The sequence below is a fragment of the Pelodiscus sinensis genome, chromosome 5 (assembly GCF_049634645.1).
Source record: "Pelodiscus sinensis isolate JC-2024 chromosome 5, ASM4963464v1, whole genome shotgun sequence".
NCBI classification, from domain to species: domain Eukaryota; kingdom Metazoa; phylum Chordata; order Testudines; family Trionychidae; genus Pelodiscus; species Pelodiscus sinensis.
Window position 1 is genome coordinate 75,424,147 of NC_134715.1, and position 23,979 is coordinate 75,448,125.

The 23,979-nt window shown below is 47.6% G+C and overlaps 1 protein-coding gene, 1 long non-coding RNA gene and 1 pseudogene across 3 annotated transcripts in view; 2 read left to right on the forward strand and 1 right to left on the reverse strand.

Annotated features, from left to right (window-relative positions):
* The window catches only part of LOC142829635 (uncharacterized), a 9,646-nt gene extending 7,102 nt beyond the window's left edge, over window positions 1–2,544 (forward strand). For both annotated transcript variants that reach the window (XR_012904258.1, XR_012904259.1), the window contains exon 4: window positions 2,139–2,544. This is a non-coding gene — a long non-coding RNA (uncharacterized LOC142829635). The remainder of the gene's footprint in view (window positions 1–2,138) is intronic.
* The window catches only part of LOC102451368 (protein FAM200C-like), a 25,127-nt pseudogene extending 12,021 nt beyond the window's left edge, over window positions 1–13,106 (reverse strand).
* On the forward strand, window positions 12,882–23,759 carry ING2 (inhibitor of growth family member 2). The gene is made up of 2 exons (XM_075930275.1): window positions 12,882–13,059; window positions 22,454–23,759. The coding sequence occupies exons 1-2, from the start codon at window positions 12,882–12,884 to the stop codon at window positions 23,119–23,121; spliced, it is 846 nt and encodes a 281-aa protein (XP_075786390.1). The 3' UTR covers window positions 23,122–23,759.
* Window positions 23,760–23,979: the final 220 nt, after the last annotated feature.

The window sequence follows — 23,979 nt, forward strand, 5'->3', positions numbered from 1 at the left end:
GTCGGATCGCTATTTACGAACGGGGTGAGGGAACCCCGAACTAGCTGCACCCTCCCCCCAGCAGACCGCCGAGACGCGCCGCAGCGGTCCCGCCGCCCACGTCCTCTGCAGCAAGAAAAGCCGCTCCGCGTCTCCCTGGTCTGCTGGGGGGGAGGGCGCAGCTAGTGCGCCCCCCCCCCCAGTAGACCAGGCTTTTCTCGCCGACGCCTGGGGTAGAGCAGCAGGGGGGCTGCCGGGTTGGTCCCACAGTGCCGAGGAGCGGCGCTACTGGACCAACCCAGCAGCACCTCAGCTGCTCTGCCCCAGGTGTTCCCAAGTCAGCCGCTGCTGAAACTGACCAGCGGCTGACTACAGCAAGCCCGAGTCAGAGCTGCTCTGCCCCGGGCTTCCTGGAATCAGCCACTGATCAGTTTCAGCAGCGGCTGACTTGGGGACACCTGGGGTAGAGCATCTGGGGTGCTGCCGGGCTGGTCCCACAGCACCGAGGTGCGGCGCTGCAGGGACCTTACCCGGCAGCGCCCCAGCTGCTCTGTCCCAGGCATCCAGATTCAGCCACTGTTGAAACTGATCAGCGGCTGATTCCAGGAAGCCCAGGGCAGAGCAGCTCTGATGCGAGCTTGCTGTAGTCAGCCGCTGGTCAGTTTCAGCAGCAGCTGACTTGGGAACACCTGGGGCAGAACAGCTGTGGTGCTGCCGGGTTGGTCCAGTAGCACCGAGGAGCGGTGCTGCGGGATCAACCCAGCAGCACCCCAGCTGCTCTGCCCCAGGTGTGTCCAATTCAGCTGCTGCTGGTCAGTTTCAACAGCGGCTGAATCTGGACGCCAGTTCCGACTTACATACAAATTCAACTTAAGAACAAACTTACAGTTCCTATCTTGTATGTAACCCGGGGACTGCCTGTAATTAGATACAATGCTCATGTCAGCTAACTGCTAAGTTGTCTGCCAAAAAAGTAGAGATTTCCAGTGTCTTAGTAGCCCTTGGATAGAGATGGGGGGGAAGGTGGGAGAGAGGGTGGATGGGGTTGGTTTCCCCCCGATTGGTGTTTGGCTTGTACTGAGCATGCTCGGTAACACTGCTGAAGCCTCTATCCTCCGTCCGTCCCTTTCTCATGCTGTCACTCTCTTCCCCCCATCGTGGGATACACAGGTTGCCCCCCCAATCTGAAATGGCATCTTTGACCTCAAAACACCACCAGGACTGGCCAACCCAGCCTCGGCTACTCACCACAGAACCCACTGGCATCCCCCTCCCTGCCATTTGCACCATTGAGCCATCCAGCGTGGCCTTTGTGGCCCACCCTGTGCAGCCCCGCTTTCTCATCCTCCAACCCAGACCAGACCAGAGAACGCAAGAGGGGGAAGGCCTGTATGGCCTGCCATCCTGCCCTAACCCCCAGGTGAGGGTGCTGGTCTGGAAGAGGCCTGTACCTCCCCCCTCGCACCGCCCTCCTGGGCCAGCCCCAGGGAGAAGGGTTGCCAGGTGTCCGGTTTTCTACCAAACAGTCCGGTATTTGCACCATCTGTCTGGTGGAAAAATTCAGAAAATTCCAGACATGTGCAATGTCCGGTATTTTGTGAATTTCTGGCTGGAGGCCAGAGGGAAGCCTGGTGGGGGCGGGGGACCGACTGGTGTAGCCAGACAGACCAACCCCCCCATATCATCCATCTTATTTGCCTCTCTGAAGCATACAGGGCAGAGAAGGAGCAGTAAAATCAGCATAGTCTATGCTGGCTCATCTGATCCTGAGAAGCTGAAAAAAACAGATATGTGGAGAGAGAGCGATTAAGTCAATAAGCTGGCCTCGAGGCTGTGAGAACTGCCCCGGCTGGCACCCATGTTGATTCGAACACACACACAGTCCCTGGGAGAGGAATTTCCCACTGAGAAAAGAATCCCCAGTAATTCCAATTTAGTTCTCTCTCTTACAAGTGTAAATTAAGTTCACAACTCCCTTGTAAGAACTGGTCTCACAAAAGACAGACCAGCCCCATTTGGCATGACAGATAAGAAAGAGAAATACGTGACCCCATAGGTATAAAAGAGTGTCATTCTACCCTCTACCTGCTGGTCGGGTTAGGTGTTTGACCTCCCGAGGTTCTATGGGGACGCCCACCTCGTATTTTCGTCTTTCCTAGGAATTGAGGGACCGGCCCTGGCCTGACATGCCGGAGTCGAGAGGCACAGAAGGGGGTAAAAATTGTACCTCGATGTGGTCCTCTGTCTTAAGTGTACACATAGAAAGAGTAAGCTGTTACTTGGTACCATTATTTCTATTTTTCTATCTTTATCTTTTTTGTAACCATTTTTAAGATCTATATTTTGCTAGTAGTTAAGAAATAGAGCAATAGCCATTGTAACCATATGATTTATAAGCTTCCTCAATAAACCTGTAACTGTTTAAGCTTTAACCTGACTCCTTCAGTTGCTGTAACAGAACCAAGCACAATTTAAAAGAACTTTCAGCCGGTCTAAAGGGACAGTTATAGGAAGAGCTTGGGCCTTTGGATCTGTGTCACTTCCAGGTGACAGGGTCCACTGGGGCACTTCTCAGCCTTTCCTGGGCTGCCCGCTGCGAAGGAACTCCGCCCCCCTCCCCCCCCCCCCCGTGTTCTAGCAGCTAAAATCTGAAGTGTAATAAGCTCTTCCTACACACTGGGGCGTCTGTTAGCCTGCTTGGCTACCCTCTGCGATGGGACCTCGGTCCTAGCAGTAAAGTCACGGACGTTAAACTCTGGGGCTCTTTTCAGCCTTCTGGGCTGCCCGCTGCGACGAGACTTCGTGTCTTAGCAGCTAAAGACTTAGGAGACACACCCACACACACTGCCCTGACCATCGGCTGACAACTGGGAGGCGGAGCACGATTGGCTTTGGGAGCCCTGTGGTCGTGCGCAAAAGCCGTGTGGGCGGGGCAGGGCGGGGACTCCCAGCCACTCCCCCCGCCTGGCTTTTGCACAGGACCAGTGGCTCCCAGTGCCAATCGTGGCCCGCCTCCCAGCTGGGAGCCTCTGGCTGCGGGCAGAAGCCGGGCAGGGGGAGTGGCTCTCAGCCTCACCCCCGCCTGGCTTCCGCTGGCAAGTAAAGGGAGCACCTGCTGGGGGCACGGCCGGAAGGATTCTGGCTGCAGCCAGCGGCTGCACCCCCTCCCCCCGCCAGGTCTGCTTCCCGCCCCCCTTCCTCTATCCCCCCATCCTCCCTTCCAGCCCCATGGCCCCAGATCCCCTCCCAGCTCTGCTTCCTGCCCCCCTCTTCCTGCCGGCCAGCTCTGCTTCCTGCCCCTCTTCCTCCGGGCCCCCCTATCCTCCCCTCCAGTCCCATAGTCCCAGATTTCCCCATCCCAGCTCTGCTTTCCCCCTCTCCCCGCCCCCTGGACAAGCATGTCTGGTTTTTTAGCGGGGTCTACCTGGCAACCCTACCAGGGAGAGCTGGTGCAGGAGCCCTGCGCAGGCCCCCTACTCTGAGGAGAGACAGTAGAGGAGGCCTGCGCAGCACCCCTCATCCCCTGCCCTGCCCCAGGCAGAGGGAAAGACAGTGGGGAGGCCTGCACAGGCCACCTTAATCTGAGGAGAGACAGTAGGGGAGGCCTGTGTGGGCCTCCTTTTCCCTGTCTCAGAGAGAGATGGTGCGGGGATGGCTCTGAGGCCTTCTCTTACCTTCCTTCCCACGCCCAGGGAGCACAGGCCCTGAGGAGGCCTGTGCAGCCCTGACGCTGCCCCCCCCCCCATGACTCTAGGCTAGGCCCCCATCATCCTCCCACACCTGGGCAGCACCAGGTAAGTCAACTAGTAATGTTATATGATCCTTGGGACACTTCCATTTAATGCTAAATATGCCTTTTGTGATGGGAGCCACTTATGCACTTCTTCTAACTGATAATCCTGCTTTTCATTAACCCTTATGATGTGGCTTTTTACAGATTAAAGAAATGGCTGCATTAACAAATTATTGAACAACTCAGTAACAGAAGTCCATCATTAGATAGCACATAACTGTCTACCAGTATTTGGATGGTGTAAGAAAGAGATTGTTTAGGCCAGGGGTGGGCAATAATTTTTGAAGGGGGGCCACTTCATAAATGTTGGAAGTGGTTGTGAGCTGCTCCAGAAGGGGCAGTGCCTTGGGCAGAATGGGTGGGGTATTAAACTTCAAAGCAATGTAGAAATAGAAAGGCCCAACAGCCTGAACCGAGCAAAACACTGAGGCTAGGTCTACACTACAGAGTTTTTCCACAAAAATGGCCGTTTTTCTGCAAAAACTCGCGGCGTGTCCACACCTCAAGCGCGTTTTTGCGCAAGTCAAATGAAAGAAACGAGGGGGTTTTCCGGTGTAATATTCCTCCTCCTATGAGGAATAACTCCTTTTTGTGCAAGAGCTCTTGAGGAAAAAGTTGTGTGTGGATGGGGAACAGGGTTTTTTTTTTTGCACAAAAAGAGGCAATTGATAAAAGCACAGGTGCCCTGGTGGCCATTCTAAACAGCAATCAGAGTTTCCTTTCGAGAGAGCATCCGTGCAGTCTGGACACACTCTTGTGCAAAAGCGCATCGCTTTTTCGATGTGCTTTTGCAGTGTGGACATGCGCTCTTGCGCAAGGAGTTTTTGTGGAAGATCTCTTCCTCAAAAAGCTTCTTGCGCAAGAAGCCTGTAGTGTAGACATAGCCTGAGAGAAAATCTATTTCAGGGGTTTTCAAACTGGAGGTTTCTCCATGACGGGTCAGGAGCTGTCAGGCTCTATCCCAAGCCTCAGCATTTATAATAATGTTACATTTTAAAATATTTATTTTAATTTACAAAGGGGGGCTCACACATAGCAGCAATTCTATGTGAAAGAGGCCACCAACACAAAAGATGGAGATCCACAGGTCTATGGATTCTGAGGCAAAGACCAGCAATAAGACCCAAGACCTACAAGATACTTGTACATATTTTATGGTTCAATGGGATAGGACAGGAGGCCATTCAGGCTTCTGATATTTAGATTATTTATGATCAAATCTGAAATATTGTTCCCCCTGTATCCAAAATAGTCTGAATATTAGTTTCCATGCAGAGCCCTTCTAACTACACACTGGCTTCTACTACTATTGCTACTACTCTTCCTGCAGCAGACTGCTCCAGACCAACTTGACATTCACACAATCTTCATCCATAAACCTCATTTCTGTCAGTTAATGGCTACGCCGTTCATACACCCGAGAATTGGGAGACAAACAAAACCCTAGAATGAATTTCCAGTGAACAGCAAACAAAATCTGTCCAGGAAAACCAACCCAACCCTTCATTTTGAGCAACAGCAAGTCCTAAACCAAGACTACATCTACATTGGCATGATCTTGCACAAAAACTCTTTTGCGGAAGAGTTCTTGTGCAAAAACTCTTCCAGAAGAGAGCATCTACACTGGCATGTGCTTTTGCGCAAGAGATGTGCTTTTGCGCAAGAGCATCCATGCCAGTGTAGACGCTCTCTTGCGCAAGAAAGCTCTGACGGCCATTTTAACCATTTCTTCCGCAAGAAATTCATGTTGCCTGTCTACACTGGCCTCTTGCACTGATTTCATACATTAGAACATCAGTGTTCTTGCTCAAGAACTCATGGCCATTGTAGACAGGCAGCAAGATTTTGCGCAAGATCGCGCCAACGTAGACACAGCCTTGGGTGTTTCAGTCTATAAAAGTAAAGAGAGGAAAACACAGAAAGGAAAATTTGCCCTTTGTAACAACTGCTTCTATTTAAAGGGCTTGCACCTGCTGGGCAGCTGCTAGGCAATACAGCTGCCTGGCAGACTAGAGCCCTTTAAATAGAAGCAGTTGAAAGGGCTTGCACCTTCCTGGCTCCCAGGCAGTGAGCTAGCAGCCAGGGGTGGGACCTGAGAGCCCTTTCACTTGCTTCTGTTTAAAGGGCTCACTGGGAAGGCGTAAGCTCTTTATATAGAAGCAGTTGAAAGGACTTGTGCTTCCCCGGGTCCCAGGTAACATGTTAGAGGGCAAGGCCAGGAGCTGCAGAGGGGGAAAGATGAAAGAACTAGGTGGACTGGACCTGACCCACTGACAGGCTCTTGTCCAGCCATGGTTCAAGGTGATAGGATACCATGGGGGTAAAACTGGCAATGGGATGCAAATGAGAAAATTAAAATTTAGCCTGTAGACTTGGAACAATGTTATCACTGTGAGGTCTACTAACTAGATAGCGTGATAATCTCCCTTGAGACTGGATGGATGCATAGTTCGAGACTCTTAAGACTAAATAACTGAACAAATATACTGTTGAGAACAATCCTGCACTAACAGTGGGGGTGGGCTAGGTGAGTTAGTTCTTCTCCTGATCTAAAATTCTCTGATTTCTACTATATATTACTTCAGAACATAAAGATAAGAATTTTATTCGGGTTGGATTACTAGAATGCATGCTACATGGGGTCATGCCTGAAAACCACTTTCAGGATTCAGCTTGTACAGCATGTAGTGAACTTGCCATCTGCTTATTGGAGTTAATTGTTGTGAATGCATGATAGCTGTGCTCTATAAGCTGTATTAGTATCTAATGTACTTCCAGAATATCTGCAGGATTTTAATTATAATTTTAAATCATATGAGTCTTTATGAGTACCTCAGTGTTTTCATAAGTCATTGGAAGTTGGGGGCTCAGCATTTCTAGAGACTGCCTCTCTCCTTCTGCACCAGATGGACCTCTGAAAGATATTTGACTTAGTATTGGGTAACATTATGATTAAAAAGTTAGCAAATATCAACATAGGACCTATTAAGGGTGAGTAACCATTTACTCTCAAAATATAATTAATACAGAATCATCATTAAATGCATTTATTTCTACTGTAGTTCTGCTGCGATCAGTTCTTGCCTCAATCATATTTAATATTTTATCAATGATCTAGAAGAAATATAAAATCATTGCTTATAACATTTGCAGATGACACAAAGATTAGTGATGTAGAAAATAATCCCAAGAACAGATTAGTTATACAGTGCAATCTGTATCACGTGGCAAACTGAACACAGACATGCATTTTAATACAGCCAAAGGCAAAGTAATACATCTAGTAACAAAAAATGTAGGCCAAGATTACAGAATAAGGGACTATATACTGAAAAACAGTGATTCTGAAAAGTGTATATATGGGTCCTGATGGAAAAACAAATGAACTCTGCAGTGCTTTAGTCCGGGGGGCGGGGGAACCTAAGGTTGGGAGCTGGATCCAGCCCCTCGCTAGCCTGGATCCAGTCCTGGAGGCAGGGGAACCACCCCTAGCATCAGGGAGCTGGCACTGGTGCTCCAGCCCTGTACCCCGCACAGTCCTGCCTGTGGGGCTGGAGCATCAGTGGCAGCTACTCGCTGTGGTGGGGAGGGGGAAGACCAGAGCCTCATGGTGGAGTCAGAGAAGCACATGGGCTCTGCCTTGCCTGCAGGGCGGGGATGGAACAGCTCTGCACATTGCCACTCCCGCTCCCCCTGGCTGAGGAAACAGCAGCACAACAAAGTGCTGCCTGGAGGCTTTTCCTCTGCTGCTCCGATTGGCTATAATCATGGCCAATCAGAGTGGCAGGGAACGGTGCCTATGAGCAGCAGGGGACATGGAGCCATATGCATCCCTGGGGAGGTGTGCCAGGTAAGCACCCCCCCCCCATTTCCTGCACACTTACTCTGCTCCTGTACTCCCACCCACCCAGGCGCTCCACTACCAGCCACTCCTGCACCCTTCCACCTTCCCAGACCCACCAGCCCACTTCTGCACCCACCCTCTCTCCCAGACCCTACACCCCAAACCCACTTCCTGGCAGCCCCTCCCACATACTGAATCCCTCATTTTTGGCCACACCCCAGAGCCTGGGGGGGGCACAAAATCTACTAGCCTCAACCCCCCCCCCCCCTCAAGCTTTGAAATGCAAGGGGAATGTGGGGAGTGTCTTTCTGCTTCTCAGTTAGGAACATGTCAGTGAGGTGGGATTGGAGTTGTGTTTTTTTGTTTCTTTTTTGCTTCTCACTTTTGTGTGGCCCCCGACTGATTTTTCTGTATGTCAGTGGCCATGTGACAGGGTGCCTGCCCTGCACTGGCCCTTTAAGAGCAAAACTCCGGCCTGGAGCAGGGGCTGAAAGCAAAGACCCATCTGAGGCTGTTAGGGATAATGAGAGCCCAGGTAGGGGCTATATAAAGAACAGTTTTCTTCGGGGAGGGGAGAGTAGGAAAGAGCTGGCAGCGGAGGAAGCAGGAGACTCCCAGGAGGGAGAACAGTAATGGGGTGGCCAGGCAGGGTTAGGGGAGTGACGGCTAAGGTGCTCCCTGGCTGTAGGGCCTGGGGCAAGGCCCGGGGCTTAGAGGGTGGTAGCAACGCAGTCCAGGTAAGCAGGGCAGCAGATATACACCCTGTGCCGGTGATGAGCGGCCCATACAGACTGCAGCTTGCCCTGAGATGGGCTAGATGAAGACAGTCAGTGGGTCACTGAGGCATGGTGGGGAGTACGCACCCTAACAGGCCCACAGCCCTAAAAAGATTCCCCACCTCTTTGAACCTTAGGGCTATGTCTACACTGGCGGCTTCTTGCGCAAGAGCATCTTGTGCAAGAACTCTTGCGGAAGAAAATGTCCACACTGTCATATGCGAGCTATGCATTTGCACAAGAGCACCCATGGCAGTGTGGATGCTCTCTTGCACAAGAAAGCTCTGATGGCCATTTTAGCCATAGAGCTTTCTTGTGCAAGAAATCCCTGCTGAGCGTCCACACTGCCCTCTTGCACAAGAGCTCCTGTGCAAGAGGGCTTACACCTGTTAAAAAAAGAGCATAGCTCTTGCGCAAGGAGCCCTCCCTTACCACGCTGTACTGTAAATTTCCTTGCGCAAGAGCAGGCGGGCCATGTGGATGCTCTGCAGATTCTTGCGCAAGAAGCCGCGAGTGTAGACATAGCCTAGATGTGTAAACAGGGAAACATTGAGCAGAATGGGGAGCTGTCATACTTTTTATACAATGCACTGGTAAGGTTACTACTGAAACTCTGCAGTGCCACACAGTTTGCAAATTTTTAGCAGCATTAGTAATATTACACAGAAGACCGCTATCTATAAAACCATTTTCATGCCTTCTATGAATTATTCAGAATCAATTTTACTGAATATTATTCTACCAATGGTGCATGCATAATTCTAGATTAGGAAAATAGGTTGGGATTTAGTAGTTTAAACATGCTGTCATTGAGATAAGAGAAAATTATCATTATTGCTTTATTTCACTGCTCGTCAATGGAAACTTTATTTTTCAATTGAATTCTGTTATAAGATTGCAGTATGATACAGATATCCTCATTACAGGTGTAACTACAACAGTTGAAAATCTACCACTTCTTTCAAAAGCATCTTGTACCAGTTTAATACATGTAGTCACTTTGTATTGGATGAAAAGTATATGAAGTCCTCCATTTACACTATCAATATTATTTATATATAAATAAAACTATATGAAGTCCTCCATTTACACTATCAATATTATTTATAACCCCTGTATATATTGCAGTGACAGTGTGCTCTGAATAATCCATATAACGATCAGTGCCATAAAATGAAACTGTTTAATATCTTGCTGCAAATTAAAATGAAACTGGCTAGTTTATTTCATTTTCAAAACTGATTTGTGAAACAAAAACATCCATGGTAGAATGAATTAGAGATGTTACTGGGTAACTGGTTAAGGGTGATGCTTAGTAGGTAACAATTAACTGGTACCCATGAGCATTCCTCTACCATGGTACAGCCACGGTCCATGGGGGGAGGTGCTCTATCCCTACGGCCCATTGTGAAGGGCTGCCAATTCCCAGCCCCATACAGGCTAGGATCTGGGAGCTACAGCAGCAACCCACACAGGCTACGTCTACACTGGCATGATTTTGTGCAAGAACTCTTCTGCAGAAGAGTTCTTGTGCAAAAACTCTTCCAGAAGAGAGCATCTACACTGGCATGTGCTTTTGCGCAAGAGCATCCATGCCAGTGTAGATGCTCTCTTGCACAAGAAAGCTCTGATGTCCATTTTAACCCTAGGGCTTTCTTGCGCAAGAAATTCATGTTGCCTGTCTACACTTGTCACTTGCGCAAGAACAGTTGCGCAAGAGTGCTTATTCCTGAGCGGGAGCATCATAGTTCTTGTGCAAGAAGCCCTGATTTCATACATTAGAACATTAGTATTCTTGCACAAGAACTCGCGGCCAGTGTAGACAGGCAGTAAGTTTTGACGCAAAAGCAGCCGCTTTTGCGCAAGATCGCACCAATGTAGACACAGCCACAGGCTGGAAGCCAGGAGCAGCCAGGCTGGAGCAGCTCTCTAGCTGGAAAGGAACTGTCTTCCCACCCACACCACCTTTAATCAGTTAAACAATTAAATGCACTATGTTTAACCAGTTAAATGGGATTTTATATCCCTATTATGACTGTTGTTCTGATGAAAGTTGATTGTCTTGGAGGAAGTTGGTTCTTTGTGTGGTGAGTGGTTTGAGGATTGTTTCTGAGCCTACACCTACACTACAGTGCTATTTTGGAATACGGAGGTATCCCGAAATAGCTATTCCGTGTCTTTTGAACATGTTCGTTATTTCGAAATATAACGGGATCGTTATTCTGATGTCCCTGTAAACCTCATTCCATGAGGAGTAAGAGATGTTTCAGAATAGTGATTTATTTCAAAATAAGTGCTGTGTAGACAGCGCCAAATTTTGAAATAAGCTATTTCAAAATTGACTCAAAATAAACTATGCAATTTGCATAGCTCAAATTGTGTAGCTTATTTCGAGCTATGGATGCAGTGCAGATGCACCCAATGAATCCTGATATTCCTTCAGTAAGAGTGCCATGGCCAGATATGATGGGTCTGCATAGATTCCAGATATGATGGGTCTGCATGTCTGTATATCATGGAAAACATTTTGAAGGCCCTTGGGATGGATTTGTGGGGGATGAGATTGTAAAGTTTCTCTTGGAGTTAAAGACAGATTTGATGAAATCCTCAAATTCCTGGGTAAATTGTGCTGTGGGGTCTTCACTGAGTTCTTTATAGTAGTAGGTAGAGAGTTGTCAGTTGGTCACATAGATGTAGTCTTCATGGTTGAGAATTATGAAAGCAAATATCAGCCATTTTCTGATGAGCTCTCCTATGCTGACAAGCTTTGTAGATTAAATCCACATTTTTTTGGTAATTAAACTTGTGTAATATAATTTTCCCAAGTCTTTCATTGCTAAGAATAAAAACCTATGTTTCTTGTTGTCAGTGTCTAAGACAAATTTTGCATCAAACTTTTGGAAGACAGAAAGTTCTATCAAAATTGTTGGCAGGCAAGTGGATTTTAAAAGACTAAATTTCTTTGAGGCTTTATGTATAATTCTCCGAAATTATTCCTGGGAATGAATTGTCACTGAGCTTTTCTAAATATTTTTTTCACAATTATATTGATTTTATTGACAATGGAGTAAGATAACTCTTACAATGGGCTTGAATAGTGTAAGATACTTGTAACTCAGAGACTAAATTAATTAGAGAGCTCTCCATATAAATAGCCAGTGAGAGAAAAATTTAGTTTGAGCATATTCTAGAGTACTGAAAACTTGCTGTTTGCCTGCTTATAGCCTATTAATATAATACTGGCACAAATCTCTCATCTCCTAAGGAATGCATAGCTGGTTAGAAAAAAAATGAGACGTAGCTGCTGGAGCTGTTTCAATAATAAAGGTCTACAAGTAGCTGGTACACTTTTCTTACCTGTGTATAACTGCATTGCAATAAATACACTCCCAGGATACCCTCAATGTGGTGCATTTGGCAATCAGAAATTAGGTTTCAGTACCGTGAATTATTCTTTCAGATGCTGAAATGGTTTCAAAGATGATACTTACAAAATGAGAGTGCAGCAGAACAGAATGCTATCCTCAAATATTTAAGTGATGTGGGCAGAAAATACCAAATTTTCCGATCCATCACTGGGGGAGGGGAGGAAGAGAGCAGCTTCACAAATTGTGGCAGACATATCAAGCAGTCAGAATTAAAATGTTAGAGAGATCACTGCAAGGACGAAGAACGGTGCAAAGGCTGAGGATGACTGAACCCAGAAAAAACATGGATGGGAAAGTTTGGGGTGGAAGAAGTATCAGTTTTCAGAATATCTTATAACAGCAACACACAGCTCTGGCATACGCCGCGGCACACGCTGCCTTGAGTCCCAATTTGTGCTGATTGACACCTGTGCAGCCCCGCCTTTAGCAGAGAAAGGCAATAGACTATGTAATCCCATATATATTTAAGAAGTGTGCTACAGTCCCCGCCTTCCCCCTAGCTCCCTGTAGCCCGCCAGTGCCCCAGTACGGGACAAGCCGCACTCGACATGGGGCGGCTCGGGGTAACAGCGCCCCCTCCCCAGCTGCTGCACCGTGGAGCAGATCCCCTCGGCGAGAGAACTCAATGCGGGGGAGGAAGGGGCTGGAAGGCATGTTACTTTCCCTTTAAGAGAGCCCCGCCTCCACACTCACGTCCAGTTCCCGAACCAATAGGAGCGGCCCGGAGGAGAAGGCGGGAGAATGCGAACCCCTCACAGCGCTGCCAGCCGCGCCTTATTAGGGCAGGGCCTCGCGCATGCGCAAAGTCTACTGGTCAGGGGCGGGGGCACGAAGTGGTTTTGCCTCGGCAGCAGCCGCGGAGCTAGGGCGGGGGGAGCCCGTGGACCTGCCGGCCCCGTGGGGGAGGGGGGCAGCGGCGGGAGCGGAGCTGAGCGGGGACCGGCCGGCTCCGCGCGCAGGCGGCGGCGGCGGGAGGGCCCGGGGCGGCCCGGCCCAGGGGCGGCCCGGCCGGGTGCCGGCGGCGGGGGGGCCGGGGGTGCATGTGCTGCTGGCGCGGGGGGATGATGCTGGGGGGGCCGCAGCTGGTGCCGGGCCCGGCGGCGCTGGCGGGGCCGGGCGGGGAGCGGGCCCGGCTGCTCTCGCTCTACGTGCAGGACTACCTGGAGTGCGTGGAGTCGCTGCCGCTGGACATCCAGCGCAACGTGTCCCTGCTGCGGGAGCTGGACACGCAGTGCCAAGGTGAGCGCGGCCCGGGGCCGGGCCTGGCCGGGAGGGGGAGGCGCGCCCGCAGGGCTGAAGGGGGCGGAGCCCGGCCTCTCGCGGGGCGGGGGGATGCGGGACCCGGCTCGGCCGCTGAGGGTCCGGGGCTGGTTATTGGGGCCCTAGGGCGGGGCCTTGCCGACCCCTTCCGCCCGCTGCCTCAGCCCCGCTGCCCGGGGGGGAGGGGTCACGTCCAGCCCCGCTGCCCGGGGTGGGGGGGGGGGAGGCTGAGCCTGCCCGGGGATGGCCCCGTGTCTGCGGGGAGCGGACCCCTCTCCGCGCTGGGGCGGCAGCGAGCGGCCCGGGGATTTAGCTCCCCCAGAAGGGGGAGGGCGGCTCCTGTATCTTTCCTCCCTCCCCCACCCCGTTAGCTGCCGAGCCCCGGTAGCTGGTGATGGGGGAGCCCTGCTCTGTGCGGCGGAGCTGCTCTGACAGGCCGCAGGTCTCTGGTGGGTGCTGAGCCTCGGAGAGTGGCTGGAAGGGGTCTCTGCTCTGCCCCGCCCCAGCCTGGGCAGCCTGACATGTGCTGCCCGGCGACTTGTGCGAGCGCCAGTCGGGGAGCAGCTCGGTGTTGAGTGGCCGTGGACGGGCAAATTACACTTGGCCTAGAGCAGAGAACCCAACCTGCCGCCTCTAGAAGTTTGATACGATTCCCTTGCCTTGTGTGTTTGACATAGCTTTTCCAGGCACCAGAGTCTGCTCTTCTAGGTCTTATCTGCAACTTTAAAGGTAGGGTGGACTTCAGGCATCCACTATGAGGATCAAGGAATTGAATTTAGAAGTAATGCTGCAAGCTGGTTTGACAAATTACTGAAGATGTTAAAATGCATGTAATTGATTAACTGTAACTGCTGGAAACTTCAGTGGTTACAGAGTTACATGCGGGGTGGTAGTCTGTTCCGCCTGCCGCCCCACATTGCTGCCTCTATCAGGGGTGTCAATGTGGGGTAGTATCCTGGAATCCAGACCAGGAGTCACATGTAGTGGCTGGGTTAAGGGATAAGCATGAGCTTGGGTAATCAATAACATGAGCTTATTTTTTATATGTTTAAAAACTATACTTTCACATCCCTACTAATTACAGTATAACTATCTTTCTAGAAAAGACTCTGGAGTCTGAGATTGATGAATTTCCTGGTTAACTTAGATATGTTTGGTAGTACTTTTATAAATAGGCTAAGATTAACTTTACATTTTTTAAACCTTTTTGGTTCATTTTACCCTTTTCATAGTTTTCCTTCAACTCGTTCTGTCAAATTGTTCTGTGGCAAATCCTGTCTTGCTATGGTTTTATTAAATTTCAGATTCAGTTCCTAATTTGCGTTCTGTCTGGGGTTTTGTACCCTGAAGTGTGAGGAACATTAGCCTCTGAATTTGCTCCTGCAGGAGTTGCCTGTTCCTTATCTTCACCACCCTTGGAATCTCCTATTTAGCATAACTTGTAGGACCTACACTTTGCTGTGGGCTGGAGATAGATATGTTTGAAATTCTTGGATGGTAGGCTTAACATTACAGTGTTTTACTTAAGTGCTCAAACATTATTCCAGTGGGGGGGGGGGATGCAGAAATGGAATGGATGTTAAAGAATTCACATGGGTATCATTAAGTTAATGGAAAACTTTCAGTTTTATCTACTAGGCTGTACAGTGCAACTGAATAGCTGCATTCAAATGAACCACTATGCACATGGACAGCACCAGAGCTGCTTTTTTATAAAGAATGAATTTGTATTGTGGTATCTAAAAGTCCACATTACAGGAAATATTTCTTAAATGAAGCAATAATGTAGTGTTGAGACTTCTAAAGATGTAAGTCCTTCATAGTTCTCACAGCAGCTGTAACAGCTGCTCTGTATTGAGGCATTAGTTGTTGTTTTACTATATGATATGGTAAAGGATCAAAAGTCTGTAAAACTACTTTGAATATAAACACACTTTACATTCACTGCTCTAGCATGTGTGGTCACATGCTGGACACTGAACACTTTAAATGTTTAGGTTTGGTCTAGGGATGTTAAATTGCGAGTAATTGACTAATTGAATAGTCAATGCATTTTGCATTGACTATTTGATTAGTCGATAGCGCGCCTCCACCTTTGAAGTGTAGCAAAGGCAAAAGCACCTTGTGGACTGGGCTCCAGGTGGTGCTACCGCTTTGAAATGCTGCAGGGAGCCCAGTGTCTGGCTTCATGTGGTGTTTCAAAACAGCAGCACCTCACGGAGCCTGGGGTCAGCGAGGGAGTCCCTAGTTAATCCTGGGCTTCCTGTGGCACTGCCACTTAGAAATGCCATGTGCAGCCTGGGGACACCCCAGCTGGCCTGGGCTGCATGAGGCGTTTCAATGGGGCAGCGCCGCATGGAGCTTGGGTTCTGACCCTAGGTTCCACGTGGCACTTCTGAGTACTCTCTCCCCCTGCTCCCCTTTTTGCTGCCTTTTTCTGATAGGCAGCAAGGGGGGGAGCAACTAATCAACTAGTCCTTCACATACTTGTTTGGTCAAATAATGGGTAATAAGGAAATAATTGTAAAAATGGGTCGGCCTGTGCCACCTAAAACTAACAAATATATGTAGTATATTTCAACAGAAGAAGTGGGTTTTGCTCATGAAAGCTCATTAGCAGGGCTTGACAAATAATGCAATCTACTCACCCATGGCAAGTAGATTGCAACCCGGAAGAGCCAGGTTCGGGCGATCTGCACATGCACAGAATGATCTGTGCATGCACAGATTGCTGAACAGAGTGGCTGGTGAGCAGGGCTCGCCGCAGTTCGGCGAGCCCTGCTCATTAGATATATATTTGTCTGTAAGGTGCCACAGGACTACTGATTTTTAAAGTTAAGGACTACCATGACTATCTCTCTGAGACTTTTAAAGGAAATAATTCAAACAGGTAATGTCATACTCAAATCCAGCCACCCTTTGCTAAACACCAGAAGCCATTTGAAATATGGCAAAATAATTTGAACTGTAGTTAAAAATGTTATCTGCAGCGGAAATGTAAATTAAGCATAGATTAAAACATTTAATTCCAGACAACTCAGAATCTTGGTTTGGGTTGTTCTAAAGTATGGATGTTAAATTTAATCAACTAATCGAATAGTTGATGTAATATACATTGACTATTCGATTAGTCAATAAGTGCGCCTGCTGGCTGTTGCTACATTTCAAAGGTGGAAGCACCGCCAGTTCCCCGCTGCGCTCCTGCCCCTTCTGCCCATGGAGAAGTTGCTGGGGGGAACTGAGTGGATCCTGCTCCTCCCCCTTCCCCCTTTGCTGCCTCTCTCTGATAGAGGCAGCAAGGGAGGGGGAAGGGACTAGTTGACTATCGATAAGCATTTGCTTATGGGATAGTCGACTAGTTGGTTACATCCCTATTCTAATGCCCTGCATTCTAATTATTGCTGGGATCTGTTACTAAAGTGGCGTTATCTGCTAAAAGATTGAAGAGATAACAGATTGCATCAAAAATTAATCGCTAAGAGTGGGAGAGTTGCAGTCCTTTTGATGTATCAATTAAAAGACTGGAGAGCAAAACTAGATACACGTTACCAGCTTTGTAACAAAATATTATCCTTTTTAGTTTGGGTAAAAAGATATTTCAAGTGTCAGTTACCTTAAGGTGGTCCTGGTCTGTGTGAGAAGAGGTATTTTTTTTCAATTAATTGGAAAAAGATGCATGACACCAGACTTTTGTAAGCTTTCAGGATTTCAACATTTTAAATTACTTTTTGCTGAGGTACACTGAATCCTGTTAAGGTCAAACATCTGGTAGTTTCTCTTAACCACAAAAGCTTATGTGGATGGTTGGGAGCAATGTGTTGAGTAGATTCAGTTTTTAACAATTGGCATGGATTCTATTGCATATATTTATTTGAAATTGGGTCTTTCCTGGTTGGCCTCATCGGTAGTTATGAATTTTTATATATTGCTTTTTGACAACATTGAACCTCAGGGGATTTTTGCAAAATATTCCAGATCAGTTTGAAGACACTTTGGTAGCATTGCTAGTATAATTTAGACTTTTTGTAGAAAGTTGTTGGTGCTACTGGGGGGGGGGGGGGAGATAGGGATTTTACATCCTCTTCTTCCCCCAACTCTGCTTCTCTAGTGCACAGGGGAAGGAAGGCAAGACAAGAAAGCACGTGCATTGCTGTGGTGGGAGGATAGGAGCAGCACACGCAGGCTTCCTGAGAAGCTGGATCTGGTGCGGAGCTGTGTGACTTCTCCCCCCACAGGAAGCCAGCTTTGGCTCAAATTGTGCGAGGGGTGGGATGTTGTAGCACCAGTGTGGGCTCCTAGGTGAAGGGAAGCAAGAGGGGCTGGGAACGCTGCATTGAGATTGATTGGAAGTGCCTCCGTGATCAACCAGTCTATGACCACTGACCTAAAGAATAAAGCGGCCACCCTAATTTTGTGGTGGTCCCATTCTCTAATCTTTTATTTATCCACTTAGGACCTTACCCTGATACTAAAATCTATTATAGGCCTGGTCTACATAGCTTTTGTAATGACATTACAGGTTGTACCTCTAAAAACTGCATTCTCTGGTCCAGCAACATCTGTGGTCTGGCAGGACCACAGATGCTCCTGGACCAGAGAGCCTAAGGGCAGGAGGGCCAGTGGGTCTCAGGAAAACAGGGCATTCACTCAGTTGCAAGCAACACAGGACTGGCGCTGGAGTCACCTGCAACCCTGGGGCAACACAAGGCTGGAGTCTCTTGGTTGGAGTCTCTTGTGGGGTTGGGACCAGAGCCCCATGGCAGTCTGCAGCAGCATGGGCCCAATGCCCCACAACAGCCTCAGGGAATGCATGGCTGGGGCCAGAGTCACCTGGCAGCTTCCAGAAATGAGGTGCCAGAACCCCAGCAGTAGTCCCTAGAGCGGGGGCTGAGATGAAAGCCCTGTGGCACCCCTGGAGCTGAAGCCTATACCACTCGGAGCCAGCAATAGCTGGCCAAGGAGTCCAGCAAGTTTTAAGGGGAGGACAAGGTGTAGGGTGCCTGCTGGGGCAGTCTGTTAGCAGCATGGGTGGGGGGGAGGGGCTAGTGGCAGATCTCCCCTGGTCTGGCAAATTCTCTTGTCCAGCACCATCGGAACCTAATCGGCTCCCCATAAGGGAGGTCCAATCTCTATGTTGGTTATAAGTGAATTTTTTCATCTTGCCAATACGGATGCAGTTATAATGGTACATCTTATTTTCTTTCCTATATGGCAATGTTGTGTACGTATATTTATACTTGGTATAATTGTGTCCAAACTAGGAGAGTTGCACTGTTTAATAATACTGGTATTGCTAAACTTTTACAAATTTTGTATAGATGGCTTATTGTTTAAAGAATCTACTCTCTGGGTCAGAACACAATGTGAAAGCTTACCTAAGTAGTTGCATATATTCAGGACGATGTACGGTCTCCATCCCACCATTGTTACATTAAAGGGGCACTATCAAATCAAACTAATAAAAAATTGGATTGTTATGACTGGAAAGTTTAAATAGCTTGTGCTTTTACTGCTTTCCTCTTGCATTTGTCACATGAGCAGCTGAAATCCTAGTTCCATAATTCTTAAACTGCGGCACGCTATTGGTGAGAATCTTACAAAGTGATTCAAAGAATAAAAAAATGAAGAAACAGAAGGCTATTCACTTTCACTCAACGTTCTTTGTTCACTAGTTCCAATGTCTGAGGGCTGGTCCACACTGGGAACGTACATCAGTATAGCTATGTCTCAGGTAGTGAGAAATTCATACACCCCTAGAAAAGAGTAGGTAAGCTTATACTCCAGCTGGTATATACAGCACTAGATTGACAGAAGAATTTCTATCCGTGTAGAAACTCCTTCCATCTGCATAGGTAGTACCTGCACCTCTGCCTGTTTCACTCCTGTGAAAATACATGCTTTGCAGGATTCCCCCATAGAAGAAATCCCTGATTTGATTTACAAGCAATATTTCCTTTCCATCTGAATGGCAAAGGGAGTAGGACAGAATCTACTCCAGAGCATTGATGGGAGCCCCTTGTTCTTTACAAAGTACAGGCAGTCACCAGGTTACGTACAAGATAGGGACTGTAGGTTTGTTCTTAAGTTGAATCTGTATGTAAGTCGGAACTGGCGTCAGCCACTGCTGAAACTGATCAGTTTCAACCGCGACTGAATCTGGACGCCAGTTCTGACTTACATACAGATTCAACTTAAGAAACCCAGGTGTCCCCAAGTCAGCTGCTGCTGAAACTGATCAGCGGCTGATTCCAGGAAGCCTCGGGCAGAGCAACTCTGCCTCGGGCTTCCTGTAGTCAGCCACTGGTCAGTTTCAGCAGCAGCTGACTTGGGGACGCCTGGGGCAGAGCAGCTGGGGTGCTGCCAGTTTGGTCCGGAGCGGCGCTGCGGGACCAACCCGGCAGCCCTCAGCTGCTCTACCCCAGGGGTAGGCAAGAAAAGCCTGGTCTGCTGGGGGGGGGGGCACTAGCTGCACTCCCCCCCCCCCCCCCCAGCAGACCAGGGAGACGGGGTTGGCGGGACCGCCCAAGTCCTCCACGGCTTTGCTCCGTCTCCCTGGTCTGCTGACCTGGGAGACGGGGAGCAAAGCCTTGGAGCGCGCCGCGGCTGTCCCACTGCGGGCGTGCTCCGAGGCTTTGCTCCCCATCTCCCTGGTCTGCTGGTCGGGAGACGGGGAGCAAAGCTGCGGAGCACGCCCGAAGGGGGACAGCTCAAGCGCGCCCGGGCTATCCCACTGCAGGCTATCCCGCTGCGGGCGTGCTCCAATGCTTTGCTCCCCGTCTCCCTGCAGACATAAGTCGGATCCGCGTAACTCGGGGACTGCCTGAAATAGGTTCTGCCTTTGAGCTGCAGAGCTTGAACTCCACTTCTTTTGGGGGGCGGGGGAGGTGGGAGCAGGGTAGGAAGGGAGAAACACTGTTCTAGGACTTCAAGTTTGCTGGGTGAAATAGTATAGACAGACTTCAAAGGAATTCTGTCAACTTAAGTTGTAAGTAGGCTAGTATTAAATCATGAAGTTTCAGAAAGTGTTGTCTGTTACAATGGGAGAAGTTGTTACATAAGCTATTCACCTGCATCATTTGCAATCCAAAGTATGTTAACACTGAAAATGCAACAGACTAACTAGTTACAGGCCATTTGTAGTTGTAATTTTTCCTCTGGAACTTCAGTAAGTCACAACTGTGTCTAACATTGCCCACAGTGGTACACTGTACATAAAACTTTAAAGATACCAATATTAGCATTTGTGTATTCAATGTTTAGTAAAGCCTTTTATCATGGTTTTTAAGCTTAATAAAAATAAGTCACCTTTAGTTTGGGAAAGAATAATTCTAACAGAATACAAGAAGAAAAATTAAGTTCGGTGCATTCATAACTTGCAGTTAAGATTTTTTGTTTTTGTTTTGGAAGAGAGAGGCATGATAGTTCATAACTTGCACAAAAAAAGGGTTCTGTGATGCACCAAATGTAAAAGATGTCACCACTGCCTTGTAAAGTTCATAATCTAAGGCCTTGTCTAAACATCATTTTAACCAAGATATGTTTTAAATTGGCCCATTAAATCAATTGAAAGGTTTGTATGGACATGCTTAAATTGACTTGGTCTATATCTATGTAGCTTTGTTCAATCAGTTTTCAAAACTGACTATATGTAATTTAGGGCTAACTTTTTAAAAGGTTTATCTTAAAACAAAATATGGCAGAAAAAAGCTAAACTCATTGTTAGAGCTGAATCTTTTTAATTTGGGCAAAACATTGTAGATGGACACTTTTTTATTATGGGATAGGACAAAAAACTCTATCAATACGGTTATTGCATATGGCACTCATCCTAATGCTGTTCAGTGCCAAAATTGAGCTATGCCTTACTGTAACTCCGTGGTCACCAACAGGTCGATCGTGAGCTACTGGTCGATCTCGAGGCCTCGACCAGTCGCTTGCGAGGCGTCCTGTCCACCCCGCCCCCATTTCCCTCCCACCCCTCAGAAGCCCCACTACTTACCTCAAGAGAAAATGGAGGTAGTGTTGGCTTCAGAAGTCCCGCAGCTTAGCACCACTTCCGGCAATTCCAGAAGTGCGCTAGCTGCTCTGCTGGTCCCCTGCACCGCACAGGAGGGGTGAGTCAGCCCCGAGGGAGGCATGCAGGGGGTTTCCCGGCACGCACGGGGGGTTGGCCCCGGGGCAGGCATTCGCGCGGGGCTTCCCTGGGTGGGGGGGGTGCTGGTCCCGGGGCTTTCCTGTGCGGGTGGGGGGGTCGGCCCTGGGGCAGGCACACGCTGGTTTCCCTGGTGGGGGGGGGGGGGGAAGAATGCTGGGAGGAAGGAGATGCTGGGGACTCTATACCTCCACTGGCACCCCACTCCTCTGTCCCCATTCCTGTCCCCACTCCCCAAACTCTGTCCCCACTGGCACTCTGTCCCCTGCTGCAGAACCCTGTCCTCTGCCCTCCCAGCACCCTGTTCCCTCTCCCCTGCCCCCACCCGCAGTACTCTGTCCCCACAAAATGTATAATTATAAATGCTTCATTTTAATTTAAATAAATGGTCTGTTTTTTATTCATGCTATTTCATAACTATAAACACGTGACTTTAATTGTATGTATCGCATAATTTAAAAATAAACTGTTTATCAGAGTGTGTAAGTAAGGGCTGGGGATAGCAAGTGATGGACAGGAGGAGAATAGAGAGGGTGGAGCTTCAAGGAAGGGGCGGGGTGGTAGATCTTCACCTGTTCTGAGATTTAAAAAGTGATCTTGGGTGTAAAAAGGTTGGAGACCACTGCTGTAACTCATTGGAGGATTGCTGTAGATCAAAAACATTGCCTCAATGTCTTTTGAGTTGGATAATCCTGAATGAGGATAAACTGAGGCATAAAGACTGTTTAATCTTTGCCAGAGCAGAAAGTCCTGTTTTAATACTTACAGAAATTTCCTACTTTTTTTTTTTTTTTTTTTTGGTCTTTACCACTGGACAGTATAAGGAATTAACTAAATTCCCAGCTTGTCAGTTGGAATCTTTAACTATTGCAATCTAGTGTGTACCAAGAGTTCCTGCCAGTTGTGTACTTGTCTTTCCATTGTCCTAAATAGCCTTTTTTTTTTTTTTTTTTTTGTTCCCTACAATTTGCGAAAACTCTATAGCAGAAGACTCTGTTGATCATTAAATTTAAGTTTCTTATCTGAGGACTGTCTTTAGTTAGATAATATTGAATTTATTCCCTGAGCACGGGTAAAGGGTAAATTTTCTGCTAACTGGAGTATATTACATGCATGTTGGAATGAACTACCACTTGGATGAATTCAATGTACATTTTCTTGATGCATAATTCTTCCTCCCTGACTAAAAACTATTGTGCTGATTTATTTTTTCTTTTATAGAAGCATTAAAAGAAATTGATGATGTCTATGAGAAATACAAGACAGAAAGTGATCCCACTCAGAAGAAAAGGTTGCAACAGCATCTTCAGCGAGCACTAATTAACAGCCAAGAACTGGGAGATGAAAAAATTCAGATAGTTACACAGATGCTTGAACTGGTAGAGAATAGGGCTCGGCAAATAGAGACCCATTCTCGGTGTTTTCAAGAGCCAGATAATGAAAAGCCTCTAGAAAAGGTAAAAGTGGAAACTTGCCAACCAGAAAGATCTTCACGTAGACCCCGTCGCCAACGGACCAGTGAAAGTCGTGATCTGTGCCATATAGCAAATGGGATCGAAGACTGTGATGACCAGCCCCCTAAAGAAAAGAGATCTAAATCTGCCAAGAAAAAGAAACGCTCCAAGGCCAAACAAGAAAGAGAAGTTTCACCTGTTGAATTTGCAATAGATCCCAATGAACCAACTTACTGCTTATGTGACCAAGTGTCCTACGGAGAAATGATAGGATGTGACAATGAGCAGTGTCCTATTGAGTGGTTTCATTTTTCATGTGTTGGACTCACCTATAAGCCAAAGGGGAAATGGTATTGCCCCAAGTGCAGAGGAGATAATGAGAAGACTATGGACAAATGTACTGACAAATCAAAAAAGGATAGAAGATCGAGGTAGTGAATGCTATAAATGTTTTAAAGAGTTGTGTGACTTTTATATAAAAAATTGCTTAATTTACAGAGAACAATGTTTTAGGAAAAATGCATAAGACTATGCAATATTTTTAATCTATAGTATTAATGGAGTATTAAAGTCTGTTATACTTTCTGTGATCTTTAACTTTCTGCACTGAATAACCAAATAATTGGAAACAGGGTGGCCTCAGAACTGCACAGATTGAATTACCTGTAGTGTTGTGGGGTTTTTGGTTTTTGTTTGTTTTAAACTCCCTGTTAGCATTTAATAAGTAAATCCTGAAACGTATGGTGGTGGGGAAGCACTGAAAGTCTGACTGTACTACAGTAATGGTATTTAACTGCTTTAGCACCATTTCACAACCTGAGTTAGGATCTCCATTTGTTGTGAACTGAAACTGTTCTACATCCCACGCCTCTAGTTGTCAAATTCTGTGTTAACATCACATCTGGAATTGGGGATTCAGGAATTCGACTGCTAATTGTAAAATAGTCTTCCAAGCTAGAAAGCAACCTGTTACTTCAGTGGCTTTCATATGATGAATGTATTCTTTCCAGGAAGAAAATGCCACTAATTTATGCTTTTTATGTCCATATTAAACTGTTGCCTTGGTGACTTCACATTTGGGAGTCCAATTTCTGGGTAGTGTAGCAATTATGCTAGTCTTGAACTTGACTGTCTTGTGTCTACTTTTTATGCATGTGTTTATAGTGGAAGAATTCTAGCAAGCATCCTAAAGGGCTTTCCTTTAATCTTGACTTTCAGTTGCGTGCAGGAGTGCTGATCTGTGGTAACAGTATTTTCTTGCACTGCACTCTTTGTACCCCTTTTGGAATTCTG

What these genes read in the sequence shown, in the direction of transcription:
- ING2 (XM_075930275.1), top strand. Translation starts at nt 12,882, where the DNA reads ATGATGCTGGGGGGGCCGCAGCTGGTGCCGGGCCCGGCGGCGCTGGCG. An exon ending in GCTGGACACGCAGTGCCAAG is followed by an intron (nt 13,060 to 22,453) that starts GTGAGCGCGGCC and finishes TTTCTTTTATAG; the next exon opens with AAGCATTAAAAGAAATTGAT.